We start from the raw sequence: 27,841 nt of genomic DNA, 5'->3' as shown, positions 1-27,841 counted from the left end.
AAATAATTTTTTTAATTTTGTAAAATAGTTTTGAAAAAAAAAAAATTTGATGATTTCCGATCACTCAAAATAATTTTTTTTTATTTAGTAAAAAAGTTTTAAAAATATTGGATGATTAATTTGGCGCATTGGTAATACAATTGTCAAAATAAAGATTTCAAAATATTTTTTTTTATTTAGTATAATAGTTAAAAAAAATGGATGATTAATTTTGCGCCACCTTGTAAAGGGTGGTTAAATTTCAAGGGCCGGTGTTGCATGTGAACCACACCTAAACGTCAACGACACCGTTGGACTTCTTTCTTTGGGGTTATTTGAAAGAAAAGGTGTTCGCCGATAAGCCAGCAACAATTCAAGAGCTAAAGGATGAGATAATTCGGCACATTAACGGCATAGAACCTCAATTGTGCCTCAGCGTCATTGAAAATTTGGACCATCGGATGGAGGTGTGCCGCCGAGGGCGCGGCAGCCATTTGGCCGATATTTTGCTTTACACGTAATTGAGCCATACCAATGTTATCATAATAAAGAGAAATGATAATAATTTCCTAAAAAAATTGTATTTTATTCAAAATCAACACCGGCCCCTGAAACTTAACCACCCTTATAATAGCTCTTTGCCGCGTGTGTGGTCTATTTGGTAAAATAATTAAAAAAAGAAAAAAATATGGATGATTAATTTTGCGCCACCTTGTATAATGGCCCTTTGTCAGGTGTGTTCCCCGACTGCTCCTCCAAGTTGTGTTGTACGTCTACATGTTTTTCAATAAATGGAGGTACCTGCAGTTTAATGCCGCCTACGAACGACAGCTGAATTTTTATGAGGTGCTTTTTTACGTAAAAAATGGTTAGGCATTCCCTGGCGAGGAGTATCCGCTATAAAACAAACCTTTTGTGTCACTTAATAATTCAAGCCAATAACGAAATTCGAGCACGGGCCCTAATGAATGGCAATCACGCACAACTCAATCCACTACGGCCCTAAGCTCCTACTTAAAATTCTAGGAATTGACGTTGATGATTCTGCTACGAGGGCCGCAAATGCTGATTACACATACATAACTATGTCATGGCAAGCCACTTTTCTTAAGAATTTCTTGAGTTTTTAATTTTTTTAACAACTTTACAAAAAAAAAATTTTCTTTGTTTCTAATTTCATGAGTTTTTAATTTTTTTTAACAAACTTTACAAAAAAAAGCAAAAAATTTTTTAACTGCGAAAGTACTTAAAGTGTATTAAAAATTAGTTAATAATTATTATATTTTTTAGAAATATTTTCTGCATCTTCCTATACATTTTTTGGGACTACTTGTCGAAACTGGTTTTGAGATGTTTTTCTATTATTCTTTGCCGTTTTTTATTAATTTTTTCACAAATATTTTCTGCATCATCTTAAACATTTTTGTGAAAACTTGTCGAAACTGGTTTTGAGATATTTTTCTACTATTTTTTGCCTTTTTATTATTTTCTCATAAATATTTTCTGCATCTTCCTAAACATTTTTGGGAAACTTATTGCAACTTATTTTTGAAACCTTTTTCTATTATTTTTTGCCTTTTTATTATTTTTGTTTTGGGGCTTTTTCCATGTCTTCATGGAGTTCAACCGCGGCAGCAGCTGAGTTGCTTAAAAAATTAAGCAAACAATTGGAGTTCCCACCGCTCGATGTTAAAATAAATTGAGAACTTTACTTTATTCCATTTTAACAGAATTTTCCTAAAAAATTGCTGACGTCTTTTTCTTGTTACTTTCTTAAAAATTTTACTGATTAACGCAATAATGAAAGCGTGAAGGGAGTTGGGCACTTTTGTGAAAGAAATAAGTTGAAAAGTTCAAATCATTGAATTCGAATCAATTTTTTCTTGTACTGAGTTCAATTTTTTTTTACTCTTTTTTTAAACTTGAAATCTTTAAATGTCAATAAATATTAAGCGCTTTATTAAACACTTTTTTGGTAATGTTTTAATACCTCTAAAATCAATGTTCGATTAACGAAATCAACGCAAGACTAACTCTTGGCGAGGCCCTATGCTGCCAAGTGTAATGAACAAGGAAAAAAATCAATGTTGTTAAGGGCAATAAACAACATTTTTTCAAGGCAGAAATATACTCAGGCGTTTGCCGTTGCCGGCCTGCTGAGGAGTGAACGCTATTAGAAAAAATCTTTTGCACGATACTCACAGTGGCTTTTGCAACCGAATCGACTACGGTGGGCACCTAATTATTCGTTTTCACGACAGTCGGTTCTACGTTACCGAAACAACCCGGATTTATTACCGGCCAAGAACTGTCACTCCAGCAGCATTCCCCGTATGTAAGTATGGGAAATGTTTATGCTGCTACGACAACAACAACAATCACTTTATTCACCAAAATTACCTTGTATTGTATTAATTTAAGTAATCAAAAATAAAAATTTATATTTATTTCCTTTGTAAATAAATGCATGAAAAATAATGAAAAAAAAAAACAAATTAATAAAAAAAAAAATTCAAAAAAATTTGAAAATATAAAATGAATTTAAAATTATAGTTTTTTGTAAATAAATTTTTTTTGAATAACATTTTTTTTTGAATAAAATTTTTTTTTAAATAAAATTTTTTTTAAATATGGCATAATTTTTTTTTAAAGTTTTTTTTTTTTTAATATTCATCAAATTAAATAAATTTTTTGTATCCTTTTTCTTCGAATAATTTTTTTTTAATAAGATTTTTTTTTAATTAAAATTTCGATTTTTTCATTTCACAAAAAAAGGCTCGAAAATGTTTGCCACAAAAATGTATAAAGCAAAAGCTAAAAATATTGCATGAACTAAAGGAATTGCGCCAAATTATTTTAGATTTCGCAATGGGCGTAGTTTATATGAAATTCATATGAAAAGGCTGCTTGCTATTAATATCGCGTACGCTACATACAATATATTGATGAAAATTCTATCAAATTTTATTTAAATTGTCATCTTTTATTTGAATTGTGAGGAGATATTTTATTATTTAGTAAACGAGTTATTGAAAAACAAAATTGGATGATTAATTTTGCGCCGCCTTGTATAATTGTGCTTTGTCGGGTGTTTGATCGAGCTGCACCTCCAATTTGTGGTGTGTGCTTTGATGTTTTTTCGCCAAATGGAGGACCTATAGCTTTATGCCACCTACAAACGGCCGCTTAATACTTCTCAAAATGAGGAGCTTTTTCATGGCAGAAATACACTCGGAGGTTGCTGATGGATGATGAAAATTTTATTGCACAAATTATTTCAGGGTGATGTTGAAAGCTTCTGAAGAGTCATTTTTGCAGTCTTTGCATTAATTTTTTTTTAATTTTATTTGAAGCTGGTGGAAGATTGTATTCAAAAATTAAAATAAAAAAATCATTAAAATTTCAAGATTTTGCGTTTGTTAAAACCTGGTAGGTGATAAAATTTTTTTTAACAAATTATTTCAATGTGATGTTGAAAGTTTTTGATGGTTAATTTTGCAGTATTTTTTTATTTTATTCTTCAAGATGTTTAAAACTTTGTTTAAAAATTCAAAAAACAAAAAAAAAACCAATTACATTTTCATGATGTTATTACAATAAAGAAAAGTACGCCAGACTGCTATAAATACCAGGTACCAACCAGGAAGTCGTGGTACTGAACACAATTTCGTAATTTTTATCAAGTTTTACGTGCCGAATCAGATTTTTTAATCGTCCATGAAATAAATTGAAAAAAAAATTAAATTTTTTTTTTAAATTTTATTTTTTTACAAATTACAAAAAATTTTCAAAACAAAAACTATATGAAGTGATTGTTGAAAATTTTGCAACATTAATTTGTCACAAAACGAGTAAGTTTCGAAAATTAAAACTTGCAAATATTTTCAAATTTTTGTTCAGAATGATAAAATATTACTTAAAAATTGATAAAATATTATTTGCAAATGGTGTGAAATATGATATATTTAGCTTTTAGGCCGAAAAAAAGTGTTTTTTAAGAAAAAATTTTTTTTGGAAAAATGATTGTTGCTTTAAACCAGCTTTAAATCCTTTAAACAGCTTGAAACGCTTGCAACAAATTTTGGAAATTAAAAACAAAAATGCCCTTTCGCCTGGACATTTTTAGGAAATTTACTAACTTTTTAAGAATTTTTTTTTTTGAATTTTTTTTTTAATTTAAAAAAAAAAATTTTTTTATATAATTTTTTAAAAAGAAAAAAAAGATTTTATTAAACATTAAAAAAACATTTAAAAGCATTTTAGAAAAGAAAATAAAGAAACTTCGCGCTTCTAGTCAAGTCTAAAATTTAATATTACATCTTTTGTAATTGTCTGGTGATATTTTTAATAAAAAAAATTAAAATAATTATTAAAATCTTCTTTTTTTTATTAAATTATTGCAAACTATAATTAAATGTGTGTATAAAAATCATAAAATTATCTGCCGTTCGGAGTCGGCTTGAAACTGTAGGTCCGTCAATTTGTGGAACAACATCAAGACGCACACCACAAATAGGAGGAGGAGCACCCAAAGAGGGGATACGCGCCAATTACATACATATATATATATATAAATGTTGTAATAAGAAAAAAGAGCTTATTTGTGCCACTCAATAACTACTGCAACACCGCAACTCTGCCACTCTTTTGCAACTCCGTTGCAGTCTCTCCGCTGATACCTCACCTAAATATTGCTGATTTTTGCTTTGCATTTGCTCGGGCATTCAATTCTGCCAAATATTTGATGGAGACCCGAACAAGTCCTGAATTTCTGCAGTGTTTAGAGCTAAATTCTTATACGTTAAAAAATTTACCGTTAGTTGGAATCAGCTCTAAGGATTTGTACTTCGGCAATGCCTTCAGTGTCTGCCTTAAAATTTTTTGTTATAAATATTTTTTCTTTCCAATTTAAGGAATTTCTTATTCGTTGAAAATTTTGCCGTTAGTTGAAATCAACTCTAAGGATTTTTACTACGGCCGTAACTTTAGCGTCTCTTTATTAGAACATTTTTCAATTATTTAGGGCTTTTTTTCAATGGAATAATAATTTTTCATTGAAACAAAAAGTAGGAAGTGTTTTTTCATTGAAAAAAAAAAAATAAATTTTATGATTTCTAAAAAAGAGAAAGAAATATATAGTTTGAATTTCATATTACCAAATAGTCATTTAAATGCGGCAATGAAAATTAAATAAAAGAAAATCTTTACTGATTTTAGTACCAAATTACGAAGTGTAGTGAATTACATTAAAGATTTTTTTTTTTCTGAAAATTTGGAAAGAAACTTTTTTCCCCTTAAATTTTAAGCGAAATTTGTTGTGTTTTATAACAAAATTTTATTAATGCCTTAAACCAGGTTGAAATCCTTTAAACAGCTTTTAAACCTCTTGAAACAAATTTTTGAATTTAGAGAAAGAAAAAAAACATCTTTTTAGTGCTGCTGCAAAGCCATTTTGCTCGAACATTTTTAGCGGAATTTTTTTTTTTGAAAATCGAGAAAGCAAATGCGTTGCCTTGAATTGTAAACGAAATTTGCACTACACAGCAAAATTTTATTGATACCTTCAACCAGCTAAGCCCTCTTAAAGCAAATTTTCGAAATTAAAACCAAAAAACCTTCAGCGTTGCATTGGAATGCCATTTCGCTCGGAAATTTTCAGCAAACTCACTTACTATTGTTTGAGAAAATCTATTAAAACAAAAAACTGTTACGCTTTGCAAAAAAAAAAAATATTTGCCACCAACCTAAACTTTCGCTACTCGTTAGCCTTCTTCCTCCAAATATTTGTTTGCTTTTCGCAAATAACTAAAAACAACAAATCAACTTAGCATAAATATTTTTTAATTACATCTCCATCGGCATTCTCACTTAAACGCTGTTTTCTAAAGTTACAAATTCGAAATGAAATTTAGTGGTGCGAAATTTGTGGAATGTTTGCTTCTTGCGGAATGTCTCACCCTGCCCGCAACGTTGGTAAACTTCGCTACTTTGCTGCGTTGCTTAAAGTGTACTAAAGAAAACGCGCGACGGGCGCAGGGGGTACAGTGGTTTAATTAATAGATTAAATTTTTACAGTTTTTTTATTTTTTATTTTTTAGATATTTCACTCCTTCATTACACGCACTTCTTTCATTAACTTATTCGAAATTTTTTTTTTCTTCTATTTTGCATAAAATTAATTATATTATTTTCAAATTAATTTATTTTTCATAACCTAATGTTAATCTTTTTTTTTAATTTTTTTTACTTAACCTTTTTTATTATATGTTTGTAATTTACAACGTGGATATATCCAAGAGTCCTACGGATGCATCGTGCGGGTGGAGGTGCTGATGCGATATGGAGTGGTGGTGATGATGTGGCGCCAAATGGTGATGGTGCTGATGATGGTGGTGCAGCAGCGCTAGAGGACCACCAACGCCTATACCATCGCTAACACGACCGCTGCTGCTCGCGTCCGCCAGGCCGCCGTTGTGACTAAGGCCGCCAACACCGCCGCCGCCGCCGCCGCCTCCTAGACGACTCATAATGGCCGAGGACACGACCGTTGTAGCGGTGGCTGTGAGCGCGGAAGCACAGCTGGCCGACTGCAGATAGCCGCCATTCGCGTGATGTTGCAGCGCGGGCGAGTGCGAGGGCAGCGGCAGCGAGTGCGCTGAAGAGCGGCTGCCTCCGGAGGAGCCGGAAGCCGTAGGGCTTGGCCGGCCCCCATTCAGGCCATTCACGTAGCTGTGCAGCATGTTGACACCGCCGCCGCCGCCGCCATTCTCGAGCGTCTGCCCGTGTAGACCACCGGCGCCGTTATGTAAATTCCCGCCGCCATTCTCCGTTTGTTGCGCATGCAACTGGTGCGTCAGCGACAAATTTGAGGCGCTGGCTGGCGGCGGTGCCTCCAGTTCTAATTGCTGCTGCAGCTGTTGTTGTTGCTGCTGCTGATGGTGGTGATGCGCGAGTTGCAGGTGCGTATGCACCTGCGATAGGTGATGCGAATGATGCATTAGCGTTGAGGGCGGGGTGGGCGATGTGGATGTAGATGCTGGTGGCACCGTCAAACCATTCTCCACCGCTGCAGACATATCCCTGACGGACGAATCGGCGGCGACTGTGGCTATGGCATTGGCAGCGGAGGCATTAGTGGATGCGGCTGTGGCGATTGCGAGCGCTGACTGACCATAGGCACTGGCCATTTCTCACATGTGAGCAAGTGGCGCCATCGCGCGCATCGATTGCTGATGCTGCGGATGCTGTTGTTGCAAATCGGGCGAGCTATTCTGATAGTGCATCAGATTGCGTTGATGCTCCGCAGCGGCTGCGGCGGCGGCTGCTGATGCCTGCATGCCATCCGGCAAGTGGTACATATTCATGAGGTGATTCAAATCCTGTGTCTGTTGCGTCGCGCCATATTCGCGCTTCATTATGTGATTGTTGTTATTGTTGGCAATAACTACGGAAGCTGAGTTCTGCTGCGCTTGGCTATGCATTGGGCTAGGCGAGACGGGTTCCGATTTGATGCTTGAATCGCTGGGGCTGTGGCTTTGGCAGGAAACTTGCGAACCGGGCTGGCCGCCAGTAAGACCGTACGGCGAGCCAGGCTGTTGCTGGACATTACTGTAGGGTGAGCTGGGCTGCTGAATGCTGGCATACGGTGAGGTCTGACCGCCCGATACTGTGCCATACATACTATAGCCGCCACTCGCCGCCGGATTCATGTAATTCAGAGTACCAGCCGCTGCGGCCGCCTGATGCATTTGGGACATGTCGTAGCGATGGTAGTTACCCATGTAGGCATTATGCGGATTTTGATACGCAGCGCCAGAGGGGTCATGCATCATATACCCATTTGGCATGTAACCATTTGGCGCGCTCATCTGATACATATCACGATTGACTGCGGCTGCCTGTTGTGCGGCGGAAATCGATGAGGCGCTCGAATTGCGTGCGGCGGTGGGCGCATTCGACTCAGTGGGCTGTAGCAGTGAGCCAACGCCCAGTGGATACTTCTCCTTTGACTTGGTTAGAGTCTTTGTTTTGCGTCTTGGACGATACTTGTAGTCGGGATGCTCTTTCATGTGCACGGCGCGCAGCCTTTTCGCCTCGTCAATGAATGGCCGCTTCTCCGCCTCGGATAGGTCTTTCCATTGCGTGCCCAAGCGTTTCGAAATTTCCGAGTTGTGCATTTTTGGATTATCTGAAGCCATTTTGCGGCGCTGACCACGCGACCATACCATAAAGGCGTTCATTGGACGCTTCACGCGCTCCGCGTTCTGTTGATTTTTATTAGTGGTCGATGTGTTGTTGTTATTGACATTGTGGCTACCGCCGCCGATCGTTGAACCGCCGGCGCCTTGACTACCGCCAATGGACGCTACACCGCCACCACCACCACCGCCACCCATGCCGGGATGATGATGCCCGTGCTGATGCGTTTGCTGGCCGCCCGGCGAGGTCATGTGATGGCTGCCAATGCTCGACTGTGTCGGGCTTAGATCGCTCGAGCTATGTAACGGTGAGCCATGCTGTTGTTGTTGCTGGTGCTGCTGTTGCTGCTGCAGACTGGTTGCATTGCCGTTCAAGGCGTTCACCATGCTCGACTGTAGCGAGCTGAGCGGATTGCTGGATACACCGCCACCATTGCCGATAAGCCCACTTTGTTGGCCGCCGCCGCCGCCGCTGGCTAAATGTGAGGCCATATGATGGTGATGCTGAGACAGATGTGACTGCGTCAAGTGAGACTGGCCGAGATTCATCAAGGGGCCAAGTGCGCTATACGGCGAAGTTGCATGACCGTGCAGAGCGGCGGAAGTGTGATGCGGCGGCATGGTCGCGTGCAGTATCCCCCCCTTCATATCTGACTCCATGGTCAACATGTTTGTGCGGTGGCTATTAATCAATGGTATTTTCAAAAGTGTTTCTGATCGAGATCTGCGATTATTTTTAATTTTTATTTTTATTTTATTTGCGCTCCAACTGCTTTCAAGCGCTTTTTACGTGCACTTTTGTGGCACACTGTAGCAAGGCGTTACTGTTTTATTTGCACTTAATTGAAACCATTTTTTGTGTATTTTGAGGTGTTTATTTATTTATTGATTTTTTCTTGTTTTTGCTTCTTTTTAGAGTTTGCACTTAGGCAGCGTGCGTGATCAAATATTTGTGGCTATTTTATGCACTTTGATCACATACTTGAAAATTAAAAAAAAATGAGCTCTACTTTTTGCGATGTAGTAGCTTTTTTTATATATTTTTTCACTGCCTTACTTTTTTATAACGTTTCTGAATTATTTTATTTATTTTTTGTTTTTTTTTTAATTCATAATCACTTGAATTTTTTTCAACAGTTAGCAGGCAGAACTTGTGTCTACTTCTTCATTCACTCACCGTCTACCAAGCGTGCCGAGACTCGTCGTTGAGTGCCGTAATGCGAATGCGTTTTGTTAAATACTGTTTTTTTTTTTTCACAAATTAGCAAAAAAAAATTGTCAATTATTACACAATTCTAAGAAAGCTTTGAGTGCGGTTGAATTTCTGTTTTCTACCAGCCTTTTTGCACTTTCACAATTTTTGTTAACTTTTATCAATTTTTTTAAGTTCACTTTCAATTTCCGTGGTTACGCGCTGCACACGAAATTCGTTTTGTTTCTAAAATCAACCATTCGATTGTTTTCGCTAATGAAGAAAGCACGTTGCTTTTTCATAGATTTTTTTTTCTCGTAACAGCAAAATTGTTTTTATTTTGTAAATATTGTTTCTTATGCTGAGTTGTCTGTTTAATTCTTCACTTCAACTTGATAAATAATTTCAACAATTTCCGCGGAGCATTAACGCGCGAATACCTCCACACAGCACTGAATTGAGCACCTTTCTGTTTTAGATCGACGAGCATGAAACCTGTTCAAGGTGTGCTGGCTGCTGTATGCGAGCGCACGAATTCACGAAGTCGCTACTAACGAACCACGAACACTCTCAGCCGAGACTCTCGGCTCTACTTGTACACAGTGGCCGTGTGTGTGTTGCGCTGGTGTTGGTGGTGCTTGTGTAGTAGCAGTAGCAGTGTTACACGAGTGTCTATATGTATGCGGCTAAACGTAACATGAACCACCCTTTGCCGCTGCTAGCTAGCTCGCTCACACGCGCGCTTTCACATATACGAGACGAAGCAAAGAGCAAGTACACTCATACGCGCGTCTCACTAGTTCAAAGAGCGCATGGGCAGTAGAAGGAGATGGTAGCACGGGAGTTGCGAATAGGTGCGCGTTGGTGTTGGTAGTTCGCGCGTTTGTGTGTGCATGTACGCACACTCGTTATGAAACGCACACACGCACACACACGTGTAAGCTGTGGTTGTATTTGGTGTGCACTACTATGCGAAGCAAAGCAAATAAATCAAATTTCTGTGACAGTCAACGGAGTCGACGGTGCGTTGTGCACGTTACCAAATACACGGTGGGTTGGATTATGCGCATCATATGCGGCAACATAGCTCGCACCCAAGCAGCCAGCCAATCGCTGTGCAAGCGCGCCATGCTGGGGAAGGTTTACAGCGGCTGGGCACTAGTGTTGTACTGCGCTCGCCTGACTATGCTTCGCCAGGAGCAGGTCGTAGCGCGTTTAGCGTTGACTCTTTCTAACGGCTATGCTCTACCTTTCTACAATGATTGCCTGTGGCATGCTTTTGCTGAACGGTCGGACAGACGTGTGCAACCAACGTTGTTGCGCCAGACTGGACGTCGTCTTTTAATGTCTTTTCGGCTGTTCGCCGTTCGCCGTCGCCGCTATCACTGACATCGTGCTTGGTGGTGTACACAAATGTGCCGGCTTCGCAATCGATTGTTCGCCGCTACTCGTAGTATACGTACGTAGTTGCAGTACGCAGCAGATGAGCAGCGTTCAGTTAACGTTGGCAGCACTAGTGTGGCTTGCCGCAGCGTTTCGTGCTATAAAAATCAACGCGTATTGGTTGCTGCTTTATGTCACGAATTATAGCAAACACTGTTGCCACATTTCTTGCATGCGTGGCTTATCAAATGGGTGCGTCAGTGTATGTGCGCTCATCATTGCCGAGACTACAGAAAACGTTGACGCTTCCTACCTTTGCTTGGTATTGCGCAGCGGTAAGCTGAAAATGTAGTGGTTACTATAAAAATTATGCTACACATTGAAGAGATTTAATGTAGCGGTATGCGCTGTGGCATAAGACTTGAGGTACGGGTGGAAAATGGCTGGGCGTTCACAGCGTTTCCTGAGGGAAAATACTGAAAAGTGGATAGCACAACATTTTTTTACTAAACTGCAAGTTAATGCGCCAAATTTCCAGATTAAAGCCCGTGCCAACCGAACGCAATTAGATATAAGTATATGTATGCATATTTACATATACATACATATGTATGTATGCATGGGCACAAAAATTAAAAACGGCGCACGGAGTACATGCAGCAGTCTTGAGCTATTTTAATTTCTTTCAAAATTCGCCTGCGACGCCTCACTCGCTGATAAAACTGTCGCTTCAAAAATATCATCGCTACCATTTGCGGAAAACTTAAAATTCATATTTTAAAGTCTATCCGCATCCGCGTCGTCGTTGTTGACCTTACAGTGACCTTCCTGCTGCCTTGCAATCTGCATAACATACGAATGTGAATGAGCATACAAATTTCCACAACAAAAATCAGCTGAAATATCAAACTGTGTCGTCGTCTTGCTGGCATTTGCCGTTCAACCAATGCACACCGCCACAGCTCCCGCGCCGCCCACAAACAACAGACGTGAGTTGCGCGGCGCTGCTACTAGATTGGCTTTTATTGTTTTCCATGCCGACTGACTGTTGCATGCAACATCACGAATATTGCTGACGTATACACATACGTTTGTTTGCTTGTGGAATTGTGTACTTGATGCAACAATTACGCGCACAAAGCCAACAACTAAAATACCAAAAGTAAGGCGCACAACAAGAGGAGCAGCGCACAATGCGTATGCATATCATTCAACGCAGCACGACCAGACGCACTTTCAGACACTGCGTTATTGTTGTTGTGTGTGTGTTGAGGGGGCGGAGTATCCTATATGCATGTATGCATGTGAGTAAATGGAGATTTGTAAGTACATGCATACATACACATATGGCAACGCACTTGCATGCGTGGCTTTGTGTGTATATGAGAGCAAGAGCATGGCAGCTACGCAGCGACGACGACAGCGCAGCCACCGCATGGCAGACGAAAAACGTCATTGAAATTTGGGATAACAAGACAACAATGCACACATAGTCGCTCTCCTGTGCTTTCATGCTCACATATTTATATGTACATATATGTATGATGTGGTGTGTATGTTTACTCATACATATATTTAAATATGCAAAATCGTAATGCATACACACACAATTTTATGCAAATTTGGCACAAAAGTCGTTGGAAGTAGGCGAAAAATATATGGGAAGTTTGCAGCTACAGATAACTACGTGTTTTACATGAAATTCCGATAGTTGATTTAAATACACGAAAATATTCTTAAAGTGCAAATGTGGTGAATTTATGCATGCAGTTGCTTAAGGATATGCGCGTATGTTTCGTGCTTTTTCTTAGTGGATATTGCAAACTAGGATGGTATTTTAACAGCATACAGGGTCCGGCACTCGAAGTGTAACCAATTAGAAAGGCGATAAATTTAGTTTGGAAAATTACTTTTATTCGATTCAAACTAAAAAATTTGTGAAAATAATACAAAATTAAGAATCAATTTACTTTTGCTCGATATGACCACCTTTTGCCTTGGCTATGGCCGTGAGACGGCCCAGAAACGAATCGCAAGCTGGCCGAATGTGACTTGCATTGTGTATTTTGGCTCAATTGGGGCTCAATGGCTTTTTTCAGCGCCTCGAGACTATATAGAAGGCGCAGCGCGCAACGCAACTCATAACTCACAAATCGGCAGCTATCGCCTTGAAATAGTCAATAAATTTAGATGCCTTGGAGTTGTACTGAGCGCACGGAAAGATGCATCTATTGTCACACAAGACAGGATACCAGCTGCAAATAAGACCTACTTCGGGCATACAAAACTGATGAAGTCGAGATTACTTTCTAGAAACCAGAAACTACGAATGTACAAAGCTGTCATAAGACCTATACCCACACACGGCTGCGAAGTGTGGGTGCTGAAATCCAATGAAACCGATCAGTTAAATTGTTTTGTAAGAAAGATTCTAAGGAAAATATATGGGCCTGCACGACTTGAAAACGAGTGCGTTAAGTCATTCGGTACAACGACGAGTTAAGCACACTTACACTCCTGAAATGCAATCAGGTACATCAAAGCGCAAAGGATTCGTTGGTACGCCCACATTCTACGTATGAGCAACGATAGAGCTCTAAAAAAGATCTTCAAACCAAATCCACAAGGCGACAGAAGCAGCGGCCGGCCACGAAAACGATGGAGAGATGGCAATGAAGACGACTTTGGAGTTATGGGCAGAATATCTGATATCAAACGGAGCGAATTGTAACGGAAGCAATGGTTCACCACGAACTGTGATGCTATGATGATGATGTACCTTCTGCTCAAATATGAACGAGACGTTGTCAATAAAACGGTCCGCGGTTGACATATGGCAAAAATAATTTTTTTGTTTTTTGGTAGGACTGTTATAAGCTTACATGGCAAATTTCAGCGTGATATGTCACATAGTTTGTTTTCTGTGCTTCTGTAAACAAGTCAAGCTCGAGTGTGTTCTTCGAATTTAACGATGGAAATTCAAGTTGAACAAAGAATTTGTTTGAAATTTTGTTATTCCAACAAAATTTCGGCTTCAGACGTCTTAAAAATGTTGCAGACAACCTATGGGGACTCTGCTCTATCGCGTGCACGTGTTTTCCAGTGGTACAAATCGTTCAAAGAGGGCCATACATCGGTTGAAAACTTGCCTCATGAACGTCGTCCAGCAACATCAGTAAACGACGAAAACATCGGAAAAGTAAAGGAAATTGTGCTTGAAAATCGCACAAATCGCAAAATCGGTTAACGCTGAATATTATTTAGACGTTTTAAAGCGTTTGCGCGAGAACATTCGTCTTAAAAGGAAGAAATTGTGGGACAACAAGTCATGGTTCTTGCATCACGATAATGCACCTGCTCACACATCACGTCTTGTTCGCGATTATTTGAACAAAAATAATGTTAATATCGTTCCGCAAGCACCGTATTCGCCTGATATGGCTCCATGTGACTTTTTCCTCTTTCCCAAGCTCAAGTTGCCGCTCCGTGGAAAACATTTTGAGACAATTGAAGTCATAAAAGAGAATTCGAAGAACACACTCGAGCTTGACTTGTTTACAGTAGCACAGAAGACAAACTATGTGACATATCACGCTGAAATTTGCCATGTAAGCTCATAACAGTCCTACCAAAAAACAAAAATTTTATTTTTGCCATATGTCATCCGCGGACCGTTTTATTGATAACGTCTCGTTCATATTTGAGCAGAAGGTAAAATTTTTTAATCTTGATTTTAACTGGAAGCTGTGAAAAAATATTGCGAATTTTTGTATTCTTAGTAAAAATGTACAAGATAAAACATGTACGCACAGGCAGCCACATAAATCTAAATTTTTACTATCATGGTGCACTCGCCGTTAATTCAGTGTTTTTGAACCTTTTTTCCATTTTCATATAATTGGGACAGGTAACAACTGCACTAATTACCGCATTATTTGTAAAAACCAAACATTTATTTGGGGTTTTCTAGTATCACAGGCCTGTATTTTCAAGAGTTTGAAACCTTTGCTGTTTTCGCATTATCACTCGGCTACCTGCTAAAATTCGTACACCTGAAAAATTTCACTCGGTCGATTCTAAGTGTTTTATTAATACTCCAATTAACTACTTCTTTGGGCTATTAGCAGCAACGAAACGTCTTTATCTTTTATCTTTATCTTCGGATTCACGTCCACTTCGCCTGCAACATAAAATTCACAAATGCAGCTAAGCCAACTCAAATGAAATGCCCCTGCCTTTCCAATTCCTGATGTCAAAAGCGCTGCAAATCGAACATTGAACTATTTGAAACTTCGGCGTACTTCAAGCGCTTCAAGCAAAGCTGCCGTTTGGCCTCATCACTCAAAACCATTTTTTTTACTGAGTAGGAAAGTTGTTCAAACATATAATTGGATGATTAATTTTGCGCCACCTGTACTTATCAATTTGATGCAACAGGAAGAGATTGAACCTATGTACCGATATATGCATTTATGTATATATGTATGTATACTCCGTTGCTAAATTATAAAAGCACCACATATGAAGAAGTTTTAATTATTTCTTTATTAGTTTTTACTTTTAATTATATTATTTTTTTTATTAAAATATAATTCATTCTATAACCCAAGTCTCTCTCTTTGATTTAAAAAAACTCAAAAAATTTTCTTCAGAATTTCAAGCTTTTTAATCAGAATTCAAACAAAAATTTTGTGATCAAAAATTTAAAAGAATTTCTAGTCATTATTGAAGCTCGGACACACCCTTTCCTTGTATCCAGAGGCGTACCTGGAGGACGTAGCTTAGCCAGTGATGGTAAATGTAGGGAAAATTCCTTACATGTAGGGATTTTTGTCGAAAAAGAAGGACATTTTAATTTTTTTTAATTCTGTAAATGTAGGGAATTTTCAAAACGGACAAAAAAAATTTTAAAATAGCGGGAAAAATTAAAAAAGTTCATTTAAAATAAAAAGCCGCAGTAAGATTTCATGCCAGTATTTTTTTCCTTATGGCAGCATACTTTTAAAGCGTTAAAACGGCAACATTGTCGGTTTTTCTTCGTTAACGCTAACGCGATTTTTTCTTCGCGCGAAAATTGTTTTTTTATGTTTAAAATTTATATATTTTACAGAAATGAGCTCCTCCTCTTCGACTGACTCTTCGGAGGACCACCAGGAGAAAAATTCAAGTATCGGAAACAAAAGTTCAATAACAAGTGGCTTGACGACGACAATTTTAGTGGCTGATTGAAAGCTGTGGCTAACGATCCATTCAAATGCAAATGCGATGAGTGCGACAAAGTTTTGAACTGCGGTAATTCTGATTTGCAGAAGCACGCCGAAGCAAAAACGTACCAAAAAAATATGAAGGCAATAAAAAATACATCTAAAATAAACAGCTTTTTTTAGAAAAAGCGAGTAAACCAAATGGTTCCAGAAACTTCGAAATAAGACTTAGCATGTTCTTCGCTGAGCATAATGAAGCGCTGCAAGTGGTGGACCATTTTATCCCAATCTTAAAAATAATCGTGCCGGATTCTGAAAAAATAGAAACTCTGTCTTGTTTTAAACAGAACTGAATGTAATGAAAAAGTCTAATTTTTACTTCATATATGTGTTTATAATATAATAAATATGTGTATTTATATATATTTTTGAAATAAAATTTCTTATTAAAGTGTCTTATAAAGTGTCAAAACAGTACCAAGCCCAAAACTTAAGCAAATAATAGTGCAAACACAGGAGAAAAATATGTGGGGAATTTTGTAGGGAAAAATTTTTGAAGCGTAGGGAAAAGTAGGGAATTTTTTTGGGCTGTGTAGGGATTTTTCAAAAAATCATTTACCATCACTGAGCGTAGCAGTGAAAAAATTGCGCGATCATTTCTTCGATGGCACTCAAACCTGCATCAATCGAAATCTCTCCATCCATATTTTTTATTCTTTTTCGGCGTCTTTCAGTTGCAACGTCCCATTTTTGACATAAATTATCTATTCCTCGAGTGAACTATCAACGATGGCCTCTCTTTCATTTTCGAAATAATTTTAAAGAGCCTTCAAATTTTCAGCAGCATCGTGAAAATTCATCGTAGGATCTTGCAGCCTCTTTTGAACGTGGCCAATGCGGATTTGTACTTTATACCAAAATCCCAGCAAAATCATGAAATCATATTTCCACATTCGATTGTTTAGTTGCTGGGCATCACTTCTTGTTTGATTCTTGTCTTGTCGGTAATTTCTTCAACCACTTCCAGAATTTGATCCAAATGGTTGTTAACTGGCTTTATTGCTTCTACTACGTTTGCACTCTATCTGGCTTCAGATTTGGATTTCATGACAACTGGTATAGCTTCCTTAAATTTTTCCCAACGTTGTGTTGAACGAGAAAAAAATGCATACAGACTTTCGATCGTTCCAAAAAACCATTGGCATTGCTACATTTTGTTTTGCTGCATGTACACCAACTGAGTTGAGTGAGTTGATGGCCACAGTTTACAAACAATGCACGTCTATTTATTTTTGTCAGTTTTTCATTCACGCCATTTTTGTGCCCAGCCATTACATCAACATTATCGTAGGCACTGTGACCGACAATCTGGAAAATTCATTTCATCTTTCTTTAACTGTTCTAAAATACTATTCGCCAGTCCCTCAGCATTCTTCGCGGTAATTTCAATAAACCCAAGAAAGGTTTCCTTCGCCTGTACTGTTTTTTTTTTTTTCAAAATCAATGTCCACGAATCTTACATTTAAGTAAACGCTGGCGAACAGCAGATACCATAAGGTGAAGAAATTCATTCTGATACTTTCAACGTTGCTCCGGTGTTCTTTCATAACTGGATCGAATACAGTCACTAAATGGTTTCAGCAAACCAAGAAAATTTCCGATATTAGAGTTGTCAAGCGTCTGATGTAGCTCTATGTGTCCTCCCAGAGCCAAATTTTGCGTAGCTAGAAACTGGATGCAATGAAGAATTCTTGTCAAAATTTCACGCCATTTAAGTTTTTCTGCCTCGAACTGTGACAATATTCGTGCATCAACAAAACCTTCACTTCGAGTAAAATGGAGCTCCATTTCTTTCCCCTTTACAACATTTTCTCGATGATTCTTGGAGTTTTCATAAATGATGATCCTCTCGGGTATCTTCCACGGGGTGAATCCACTTTCTTTCTCCAAGAATGACTGACGTACAGAATTTGAAAACAGAATGCAGCAAAGGCAAAATACCGATTTCTTGAACGGGGAGTACACGAGCCAAGATCGAGTAACTAAACATTAGGCAAACATTTTACAATTCCAATTTACGTTAACCCGCTTTCAATAAAATTTTATTTCAAACTATTTGCTCATGTCCGGCGTCGCATGTGCAAATTTCAACTTTGAATGTATGGATGAATTTTCGAATACGCTGACGTGATTTACTTTTAATTCATATCTCTAAAGCTGTTTTTCATCGTCCACGTGTTTGATGCCCATGGGTGTCCGTCGGTGCATTCATTGAGAAAGGATTCATCAAAACGAATTTTTTCTTAAATTATGGAGAATTTAAATAAAATGAGTTCAGGTTTGTGTTGAAAAAGCGTTACAATTTCAGCTTTCTTTTGCATGCGACCTGTAAGAAAACACGAGCCAATTTAGCGAATGACGTTGAAAGCAACAACACAAAATATGCTATGGTACTTGAGCGAATTTAACCAGTTTGAGTTGAAGGCACAAACTTTTTGCGACCTGAGTGTTGTAAATTAAAAAAAAAACGGATTATTACGAAACGCCCTTGGGGAATTGAAAGTACTTGAGAATTTCTAGCTAAAACAGCAGCTGGATGTACAAGCCCAAGGCGCATCCACACAAGGCGAGCGAATTCGAATAGCTGATATATTTTGTTTCTTTTCCTTGGAATTGGTCAATTTTAATGCCTAATTGATCGTTTTTTTGTTGTTGTTTCGCTGTTTGTTTATATTCTGCTTGAAATTTTGACAATCCAACCACTAAATTGCAAACACAAAATACCTGAAAAAAAAGTAAGTTTTGTTTTTGTAGAATACATTTCGTCTAAATTTCTTAGTGTTCTTTTACAGGTAGAACACAAAAAACTGCAGCTATTAATTAAAAAAAATATGTACCGTTATTCCCATTAACCAATCCTGGGGTCGGCTAGATCTTACAACAACAAACACACATAATCACTTATTACAATTTAGCTAAAAGTTGAGAGGTTGGAGAGAGCGAGAGCAACAAACTAATAAAGCTCGTTAGCGCAACGCTCTCAAATACACAAGCAAAAGAGATCATTCAAGGGAAGCTCACAGAGGCGTTCCCTATTGAAACAGGTGTAAAACAAGGTGATGCCTTATCAACAGTCATATTCAATTTGATGCTGCACTTTGACGTAAGGGAAGTCAACAAAGGTGGTACCTTGATGACTAAAACAACTCAAATATGTGCTTATGCAGATGACATCGCTATTCTCCCAAGAAATAGGAATGACTTAAAAGAAATTTTCTTAAAAGTTTACAAAATTGCGAACGATATTGGCCTTTTTGTAAACGAGGGCAAAACCAAATATCTGTTGAAATCGAGGCGGCCTGCACAGATACCAAATTACCATGAGGGAGCCTACACTTTTGAAGCAGTGCAGCATTTTAAGTACCTAGGAGTTATGTTCGCGGTGATTCAACTTCCGCCGTCAGGGATCGCATCAACGCCGCCAACAAAGCGTATTACGCCCACCTTAACTTGTTCAACTACCGACTTTTGTCTAAAGCTACAAAGTTCACCCTTATTCGACCAATCCTAACATATGGTTGTGAGGTATGGACTCTTAAGGTAGATGATTGTGCTCAGATTGCTCGCATGGAAAGAAAAATTTTAAGAAAGATCTTTGGCCTAATAAGAATGGATGATGGTACCTATAGAATCCGATGGAACTCTGAACTGAACGATCCAACTCAGATCGAGACAGCTTTGCGTTTTGTTAAAGCGCAGCGCATAAGATGGCTTGGTCATGTGATCCGTATGCCTGCTGACTGTACCGTGAAGAAAGCCTTGACAGGAAAGCTAATGGGCGTGTAGGCAGACCGAGGAACCGTTGGATAGACGCAGTGGAACAGGATCTTAAGAAGCTGGGAGTACGTAACTACGAAGCAACAGCTCAAGATAGACCGACTAGACTAGATTGACTTTGGGGGAGCACTTTGAAGGAAGCTTTGACGCACCCCGCGTTGTAACGCTATGAAAGAAGAAGATTTCATTTATTTATTTAACAGAAAATCGCAAGATTTACATGAATAGCAATTTATGTGGAGTAGGTTACGCTAGATTGGACTTGGTTGATGCTGCAGATTGCACATAGACCAGAAATCGGTCCACACCTACGAAAAGAGGATTTTTGTAGATGTCAATAAGGTGAAAAGTGAGATTATATTAAAGAATTAAACTGTTAATTTTTTTCCCCCTTTTTACGTTTTTGATTAATTTACGTTTTACATAAGCAATGAAATTATGCTAAAAAAATAATTTTTAAGTTAACTAAATCCACCTTTTTTTAATTTTTTACGTAGATGGAAATGGGTGCCCGTTTTTGTGAGGCTTATAGAATCAATTATGCCCTGATTCAACTATTCGGCATCCTACCAGGAAAGTTTAGAAGCAGAAGAGACCTAAAGTTTTAAGCCGTCTCTGAATAGCAGATATTTTTTATGGGGAGGTGTTTAATGGCAGAAATACACTCGGAGGTTTTTCCATTGCCTGCCGAGGAGTGACCGCTATTAGAAAAATGTTTAAATGTTTACCTACATATAAAATACAGCTCTTGCAAGAATACAGCTCATTGAAGAATTGAATGGCTGTTGTTTGTTTCACATTTTTGCTCATTCGTCTCATTTTGATTTATCGGAGCAGGCAAAAAGTATTAAGAAATTGGACTGATCGAATGAGCCATTAACTCGGCGCATGCCGAATATCATATTTAAAAATTAAAAACCAAGAAACTATCTGCCACATTTTAATAAATAAAAAAATCATTCCATTTCTTTTTGTTTTATCAGCTTAAATTCTCAAGCCCTTAAAAAACACGCGAGAAGGCAATTCTCAAAAATGCTGAAAATACGATATTTGAAGGCGCATTTTTGAGAACTCATTTATTTTTGCATTCCCAAAAAAATTCTAAATAATAATTTATTCTCTCACGAGCGGCCTAGAACGGTTTATGCTTCGATACATAGAATATTGAACGAATTTAAGGGGGGAGCCTGGCTTATGAGGGCTAAAAATTGCATCTCTGCGATTTTTTTTTTTTTTAAGGAAAAAATTAATTTAGCACTGCAAAGTTTTTTCTATCTTTTAATGAGCATTTAAAAAGTATAAAAAAATTTTGTACTGGTTAAAATAAGTTGAAAAAAATGTTTAACATAGAAATTAGTAGAGCGCTGCAACGCTGGAGTTTCCAACTGGCGTACAAGATACAGCTCGTAATTATTATCTAAAGCAAAAAATTCAAATGGATTTCTAATTATCATGATTTTTTATTCTAGATGAGCTAAGACAACTGAGAGAAATTCCAAAATTTCAACTTTTTGGAGGTTTTAAAGAAAAAAATGCCTTTCTATAAAAAAAAAATTCACTTCAACTTGGTATAAAAATCTTGAAAAATTTTTTTTTATCTATTTTGTTAGTTCAAATAAAAGAGAATTTAATGCTAAAGGGAACAAGTTATGATTCATTTCAAAAGGTTTATTAGTTTTTTTCATTCATGTACGCCAATTCAAAGAAATCATAAAAATGAAAAGTCGAGAGAAGAAAATAAAGTTTGTACTATAGCTGTCCGGTCACAGCGTAACTACCTAACGCTCGCCTACCTTTGGCTTTGTATCTACGGAAATATTGAGAATTAGTCTCTGTAACTTTGTGTGAATACTCGTATTCTGAAATATATTAGGAATCGCTTAAAACGAAAAAAAAAATTGATTTTTTTGAGCTTATAAACCAGGCTCCCCCCTTAATAAAATTTCAAATTTTTGGCTTTTGGATTTTCCACTTTCTTAGAAACCAAAAAAAAAAACATGTTGAAAACTACATAAGAAAAATATCGCAAGAAATATTAAAGCAGTGTTAAACAACAACATCAACGCCGCATCAACGAACAATTCCACCCGAGTCTGCAAGTAGCAACAAAAGGCCAACGTAAAAGAAGAAAAACAAGAAAAAAACAAAATTGTGCACGAAAAAATTAAATTATTCGCCTTATTATTACTGAAATTGCGAATGCTTCAAGTCCCTTCTGTAGAAGCAGTCTGCAAGACTTCTCTGAAGGATGAGTTGGAATCATTTCAGCACCTTCCGCTCAGCTGCCCTGCTCTCAGCGGGCAAAGATGCTGACATCTGGGATCTCCCTTTTTTTGCTACACCTGCGGATATTACAGATTTAAATTTCACACATCTAGTGAATTACTTCAGTAGCTTGAAGCGGTAATTAGCCACTGTTGGTCGGCAGCCGCTAATTCAAAGCACCTTCTTCCTTTTTTCCACCTGTTTGGTTCTTTTCCCCTATGTTTTCCCTATATAACATCACAACGGACGAATATTTGATTATTTGTCCAAATGCGCACCCCCGTGAGCAGCATTTATCCTATCCTATTATCCAAATTAAAAAAAAAAAACAAATTTGGCCGATATCTTAAAAATCCTAGCAGTACTTGCGAAAAATAATAATAAACGCAAGTAACTTTCGTTTTCTATTTTTCTCACACGCGGCCATTGAACTCGGTGATACCTCAAAATATATACAAACTCATATTTATATTATACATACGTACATATATACATAAATACGCGAAATTTTATCAATTTCATTTTCCAATTGTTCACACAGGCAAATACGTCCTCAAGCATATTCGTCGTGCACTCTCTCTTCCTATCTTTCAAACTTACGTTCAAGGGCTCTCTCTAACTCTATTCACTTCTGTAATCTCCTTTGACACCTTAAATTTCCACTGCTTGTACAGAAACATTCATATATATTGCATTCTCTGATCAGCTCTCACTAATCACATTTGGTGGTCAATATACAAGTACACATACAGTGGTGGTCACGATTTTAGCACACTATACACAACCTTGACACTGTCCCACTTTCCTCTTTGCTTTTCGACAATTCACTACGAATATTTTTCTCTGGGTGTTGTTTACAATTAAAATAACAAGAACCGTTATAATCCGTAGCATTTGTTTTGCAATTTCTTTCTTAAAATTCAGTTAAGTGCAAGAGCTGCTTGTTTGAGCTGGACACGAAGTTAGCACATATCAATAAACAATTCCTCCCACTAAATTTTTTCTAAGTATTTGAACTTTATGGTAAGTTTTTATATTTTAGCTATTATGTTGATTGTAATTAATGTGAAAAAAAATATGTTAGACATGGCGAAAGGTTCTTGGTGCTCCGATGCGCAGCGGGAAGTAATTCAACGTATGAATTCTGTCTGAGATATCCCGACTTCTAAGGTGTTCATGCAAAATAATGTATAATGCTCTTGCTCATATTAAGCGCCATAAGACATTTAAGAAAGTAAAACAACGCCCACGGCGCCGAAAGACAACAGCTAGGGAGGATTTACTAATATGCAAAGCCTCGCGAACAGACCCTTTTAAGAGTTCTAATGCCATAAAATCGCAAGTTTTATCGGAATATGGAATAAATGTTTCTTCCAAAACCATTAGAAGGCTTTTAAATGAAAACGGGTTGCGTGAGTGCATAGCTCAACACAAACCTTTGGTGTCAAAAAAAAATTTGGAGGCCAGGCTGAACTTTGCACGGGAACATATCCATAAACCAATAAATTTCTGGAAAAATATTTTATGGAGCGATGAATCGAAGTTCTGTCGTTTCGGATCTGACTGGAAACAATATGTTTGGAGACCGCAAAATAAGGAACATGATCCTCGCTACACATTAAAAACGGTGAAGCATGGTGGTGGAAGCGTCATGGTTTGGGCATCATTTTCCTGGCGAGGTGTTGGACCCATACACAAAATAGATTCGCGTATGGATCAATATGTTTGCACAAACATACTAACTGATGTCATGATTCCTTATGCCGAGGAAAATATGCCCTTAATATGGCGTTTCATGCATGGCAATGATCATAAGCACACTTCACGATTGGTGAAGAGTTGCTTGGAGGATCACTAAATTAGTGTTTTGTGTCTCACCGGATCTCAATCCGATTGAGAATTTATGGAATGATGTCGAGAAATATGCTTCTCTTCTTCTGCGAGCCGTGAAACCGAGGAATTTGAACGATTTGTGGTCGGAGATTAAGACTGCTTGGTATGGAATACCCCAGACGAGATGTGCTGCCCTAGTGGAAAGCCTACCACGCCGATGCGATGCTGTTCTCAAGAGTGGTGGATATCCAACTAAATATTAGGTTTTTCTTTCACTAATGTGTTGTTCTTTGAAAATAAATGAGAAATATCCATATGTGTGCTAAATTCGTGTCCTCCATTATTATAGGGTGCTTGTATTTAAACCAGTTTTAATAAGTAAGGAGAAAAAAACAAGGTTCTGATTATAAGGCCTCTCTTTCTCCTTTCTACAAAGACCCGCCAGGGATAAATATTGCCGCTAGATTATTTGAATATAAGCAATAAACGCAAAATGAATGTTACTGCATTATAGTGTGCTAAAATCGTGACCACCACTGTACGTGCATGCATTCTTACATATCCACATGCCTATTTACATATTTACATGCTTTCTAACTGCTCTTTCCTTTTTTCATTTACGATTTACATTTGCCGAATTAGGCAGTGCAGCTTTAGGTGCATTTCAAGCACACCGGCATAAATGCTCTAATAAATATGCTCTCTAACTCCCACTCTAATTGAACAAAGCAGTACTCCCGATTAATTCAATTTTTATTGCGATCACTTTCGTTTTCATTTATTGTGGGTATGAAAATCAATATATGTACATTTGTAACTGCGCTCAAATGTCCGCACCCAACAATAAATTTATTGGTAGCACTCATAATAAAATGCATATAAACGTTTACATTGACAGACTTCTTACTAATTTTTTCTATGTATATAAATATCATCGTAATAAAATAGGCTTAAAAATTTTTTTTTTACCCTAGTTCCAGACCATACAATTCCTATATAAAATCGGTCGCGGAGCCAAAAAATCCATTTTTTTTCTATCATGCAGTTTTCGAGGTAATGCGAAATAATGCTTTGGAATTAAAGACAAAAAGGAAAGGGAAATAATAATGGTCAATTTCTAATTTCTGTACAATCCATTAAGTGATCATTTATCGAATTAAAATCAATTAAATTTGAGTCTCACAGCTGATAGCCTTTGATGCTAGCGCTGCATGTTTTAGTTTGAATATATGTTAATTAACATTGTAAAAGCTTATATAAATAAACAAAAAAATAAATAAAAAAAATACAAACAAAATAAAATAAAAATAAAAAAAATAAATTTGAGTATTTCGTTATCCCTCACTCTAAGTTTTGAAGACGCAACTAGACGAGAAACTATCTTTAAAAGCTCAGTCTATATGGGAAGCCTCGACCTTCCACAAGATGGCTAAAATAATGCTTCGAACTTCCAACACGAAATCAGCCGACTTAATTTTATTGCTCGCAAGGAAGAAATGTAAAATATTGTTTGGAATACTGACTGGATATTGTCCCACTCCATATCACGCAGCTAAAATGGGATGGGTCCAGAACGACGTATGTAACTTATGTATTAAAACATCTCCTTTACCAATGCTCTGCTCTAAGCAGAACTCATTACAACTGCATGGGATAGGTAAACCTTTCATTTCTGAAGGTTCTTGCTGACAAATGTTTAAACTTTTAAATAAAACTCGCCAAGACATGTACAGGCGTCCCTCGTATAACACGGTACTTGTAAAACACGGTTTCGATATTACACGGTACAAGAATTGATATTAATATAACACAATTTTGAAAAATATGCATTTTAAATTTGAACTTTTTTTCCGTTCAATAAGGGGAATACCCCAAATTCATTGCTATAAAAAAATATCTCATTTCGTTTTGAGAAGTGAAAGTACATACATATGCGTTTTGCCCTTTGTAAATGAATCTAATTTATTTTTCTTAATAAAAACTTCAAGGTAACTTCCTTTTTCATTTATGTAGTATTTGGAACGAAATCTCAGCTATCATAAAATTTTACACCTTAAGATTTGGTTTCGATATAACACGGTACATATTGCCTTTATTTATATTATTTTAAGGCTTCGTAAACACGGTTTCGATATAGCACGGTACGAATTAACCGTGTTATGCGAGGGACGCCTGTATCGCGAACTATGCTTAACACGACTCCAACAACACTGGCGACAATACGGACCCTTGTAGTCTATGTGAGATCTATTCAGATCAGCTTTTCAGGGTGTTGCGGGGAGAATCCTAAATATGTTGTAAGAGGACCCAGTTCATAGAAGCAATAAATTATCCGGCTCGAAGGACCACTAATGATGAACACAAAATTCTGTTGGTTATTGAAACGATGATGTTGCAGCGAAATTCCAAATTTAAAAACTCGTTGTTTCACATTCAAAATTACAATTTTTCTCACACAATTTATTACAAAATATTCCCTATATATACACATTTATTTCAAACAAGACCAACTTATTGTCACAGAAAATTATAACGAATGACAGGAGTTGAAAAACATTAAAGTATTTTAAACGAATACTAAATTGGACTCAACACAGGATATAAGAAATATCGAGAGTCATTTGGAAATTGACGTAAATATTCAATGCTTAAGCAGTCAATTATTAGAGATTTTTTCCGATAAAATAATATAAAATAAAACAATAAAAAACAAACTTTAATGTTCTTCTTTTTTTTGTTGAATTTGAAATTTTGACAAATTAAATAAATTAGAAAAACTAAAATAACTTAAGATATTTTTTCTTTGTTTTCTGGTGAAAATGTTTAAGAAAATTCTGATACATTTGAAAATTCGATTGCTATTAGCATTAATTTAACCACAAAATACCCATAATCGCAGTTTTCCTCAAACTTTCATTTGCTACACTTACAACTTGCGAAAGCAAAATAATTTTGTATTGTAGCTAGGAGTGCACATGATGATTAGGAACCACATGCAAAATATTTACATATTTCAAGGGCAGTTAATTGCGGAAAACCCCGTTTACATGCTGAAGACAGAAGAAATACCGAAAAATCAAATCCAAAAAAATAATGGAGGAAAAAACTTTGTAAAGTCTCCGGATAACTTTTGCACTATACCCTGTGTTAAATAATTATAGCACTAGAACTTATTAAGAAGTTTCAGAAAGTAATTTTTTCCTATTTAAATTTCATTTTTTTAAGTGAAAATATATTATAGTTTATTTTTTATACAAATGCCATATAAATATAAGTTTCAAACTATGCGCAAATTAAATAAAAATCTATAAATTTTCATCAATATTTCACACTTTTTAATCCGAAACCATAGGAAAATCTTAGGTATGCAGTTTAATCTGTTTCAATTTTTAGCTCTTTGAATTTCGATATAATAAAGTGCAAGTTTTGAGTAGCTCAAAAATTGGGTTTGATTGTTTGAAAATTTCTTTCTTGCTGGTGGTATTTTGCATTTTCTCCATCTAACGAGCATTCGATACTGAAAGAATAGAATCGATGTTCGATATGGAGAATATACCCCATTCAATGGGACTTTTGTTAGTCTAAATATTAGTTAGGGGAAAAATAAATCTATTGTGGTAGATGGCTTTAGAGATCGATATCTTGTAAAGTATCCATTAAACAATTTGAAGTTTATGCTCGTTGTCAAGGTGACATTTCACACTAAAAAATAAAGATAAAGGCGAAAATGCAAAAATGCGAGACAGTCCACTGAAATTTTCCACCTTTCCACCTGTTTGGTTCTTTTCCCTCTATTTTCCCTGTATAACGTCACAACGGAAGAATATTTGATTATTTGTCCGAATGGCCGCCCGCGTGAGCAGCATTTATCCTATCCTATTATCAAAATTTAAAATAAACAAATTTGGCCGACATCTTAAAAATCCTAGCAGTACTTGCGAATTTTGAAT

At 36.9% G+C, this 27,841-nt stretch overlaps 2 protein-coding genes across 2 annotated transcripts; both read right to left on the bottom strand.

The window, feature by feature from the left end:
- Nucleotides 1–5,760: 5,760 nt before the first annotated feature.
- Nucleotides 5,761–7,166, bottom strand: LOC128863295 (AT-rich interactive domain-containing protein 1B-like). Its single transcript, XM_054102401.1, has one exon. The coding sequence runs from the start codon at nucleotides 7,164–7,166 to the stop codon at nucleotides 6,255–6,257; it is 912 nt and encodes a 303-aa protein (XP_053958376.1). The 3' UTR covers nucleotides 5,761–6,254.
- Nucleotides 7,167–7,169: 3 nt separating this feature from the next.
- On the bottom strand, nucleotides 7,170–9,983 carry LOC128863293 (transcription factor Sox-2-like). The gene has a single exon (XM_054102400.1). The coding sequence runs from the start codon at nucleotides 8,844–8,846 to the stop codon at nucleotides 7,170–7,172; it is 1,677 nt and encodes a 558-aa protein (XP_053958375.1). The 5' UTR covers nucleotides 8,847–9,983.
- Nucleotides 9,984–27,841: the final 17,858 nt, after the last annotated feature.

The sequence above is a fragment of the Anastrepha ludens genome, chromosome 5 (assembly GCF_028408465.1).
Source record: "Anastrepha ludens isolate Willacy chromosome 5, idAnaLude1.1, whole genome shotgun sequence".
In the NCBI taxonomy this organism is placed as follows: domain Eukaryota; kingdom Metazoa; phylum Arthropoda; class Insecta; order Diptera; family Tephritidae; genus Anastrepha; species Anastrepha ludens.
Note: the sequence above shows the minus strand (reverse complement) of the source record. Positions and strands in the feature narration are given on the sequence as shown.

Excerpts from the sequence above, each read along its gene's own strand:
- LOC128863293 (XM_054102400.1), bottom strand. The coding sequence starts at position 8,846 with ATGTTGACCATGGAGTCAGATATGAAGGGGGGGATACTGCACGCGACC.
- LOC128863295 (XM_054102401.1), bottom strand. The coding sequence starts at position 7,166 with ATGGCCAGTGCCTATGGTCAGTCAGCGCTCGCAATCGCCACAGCCGCA.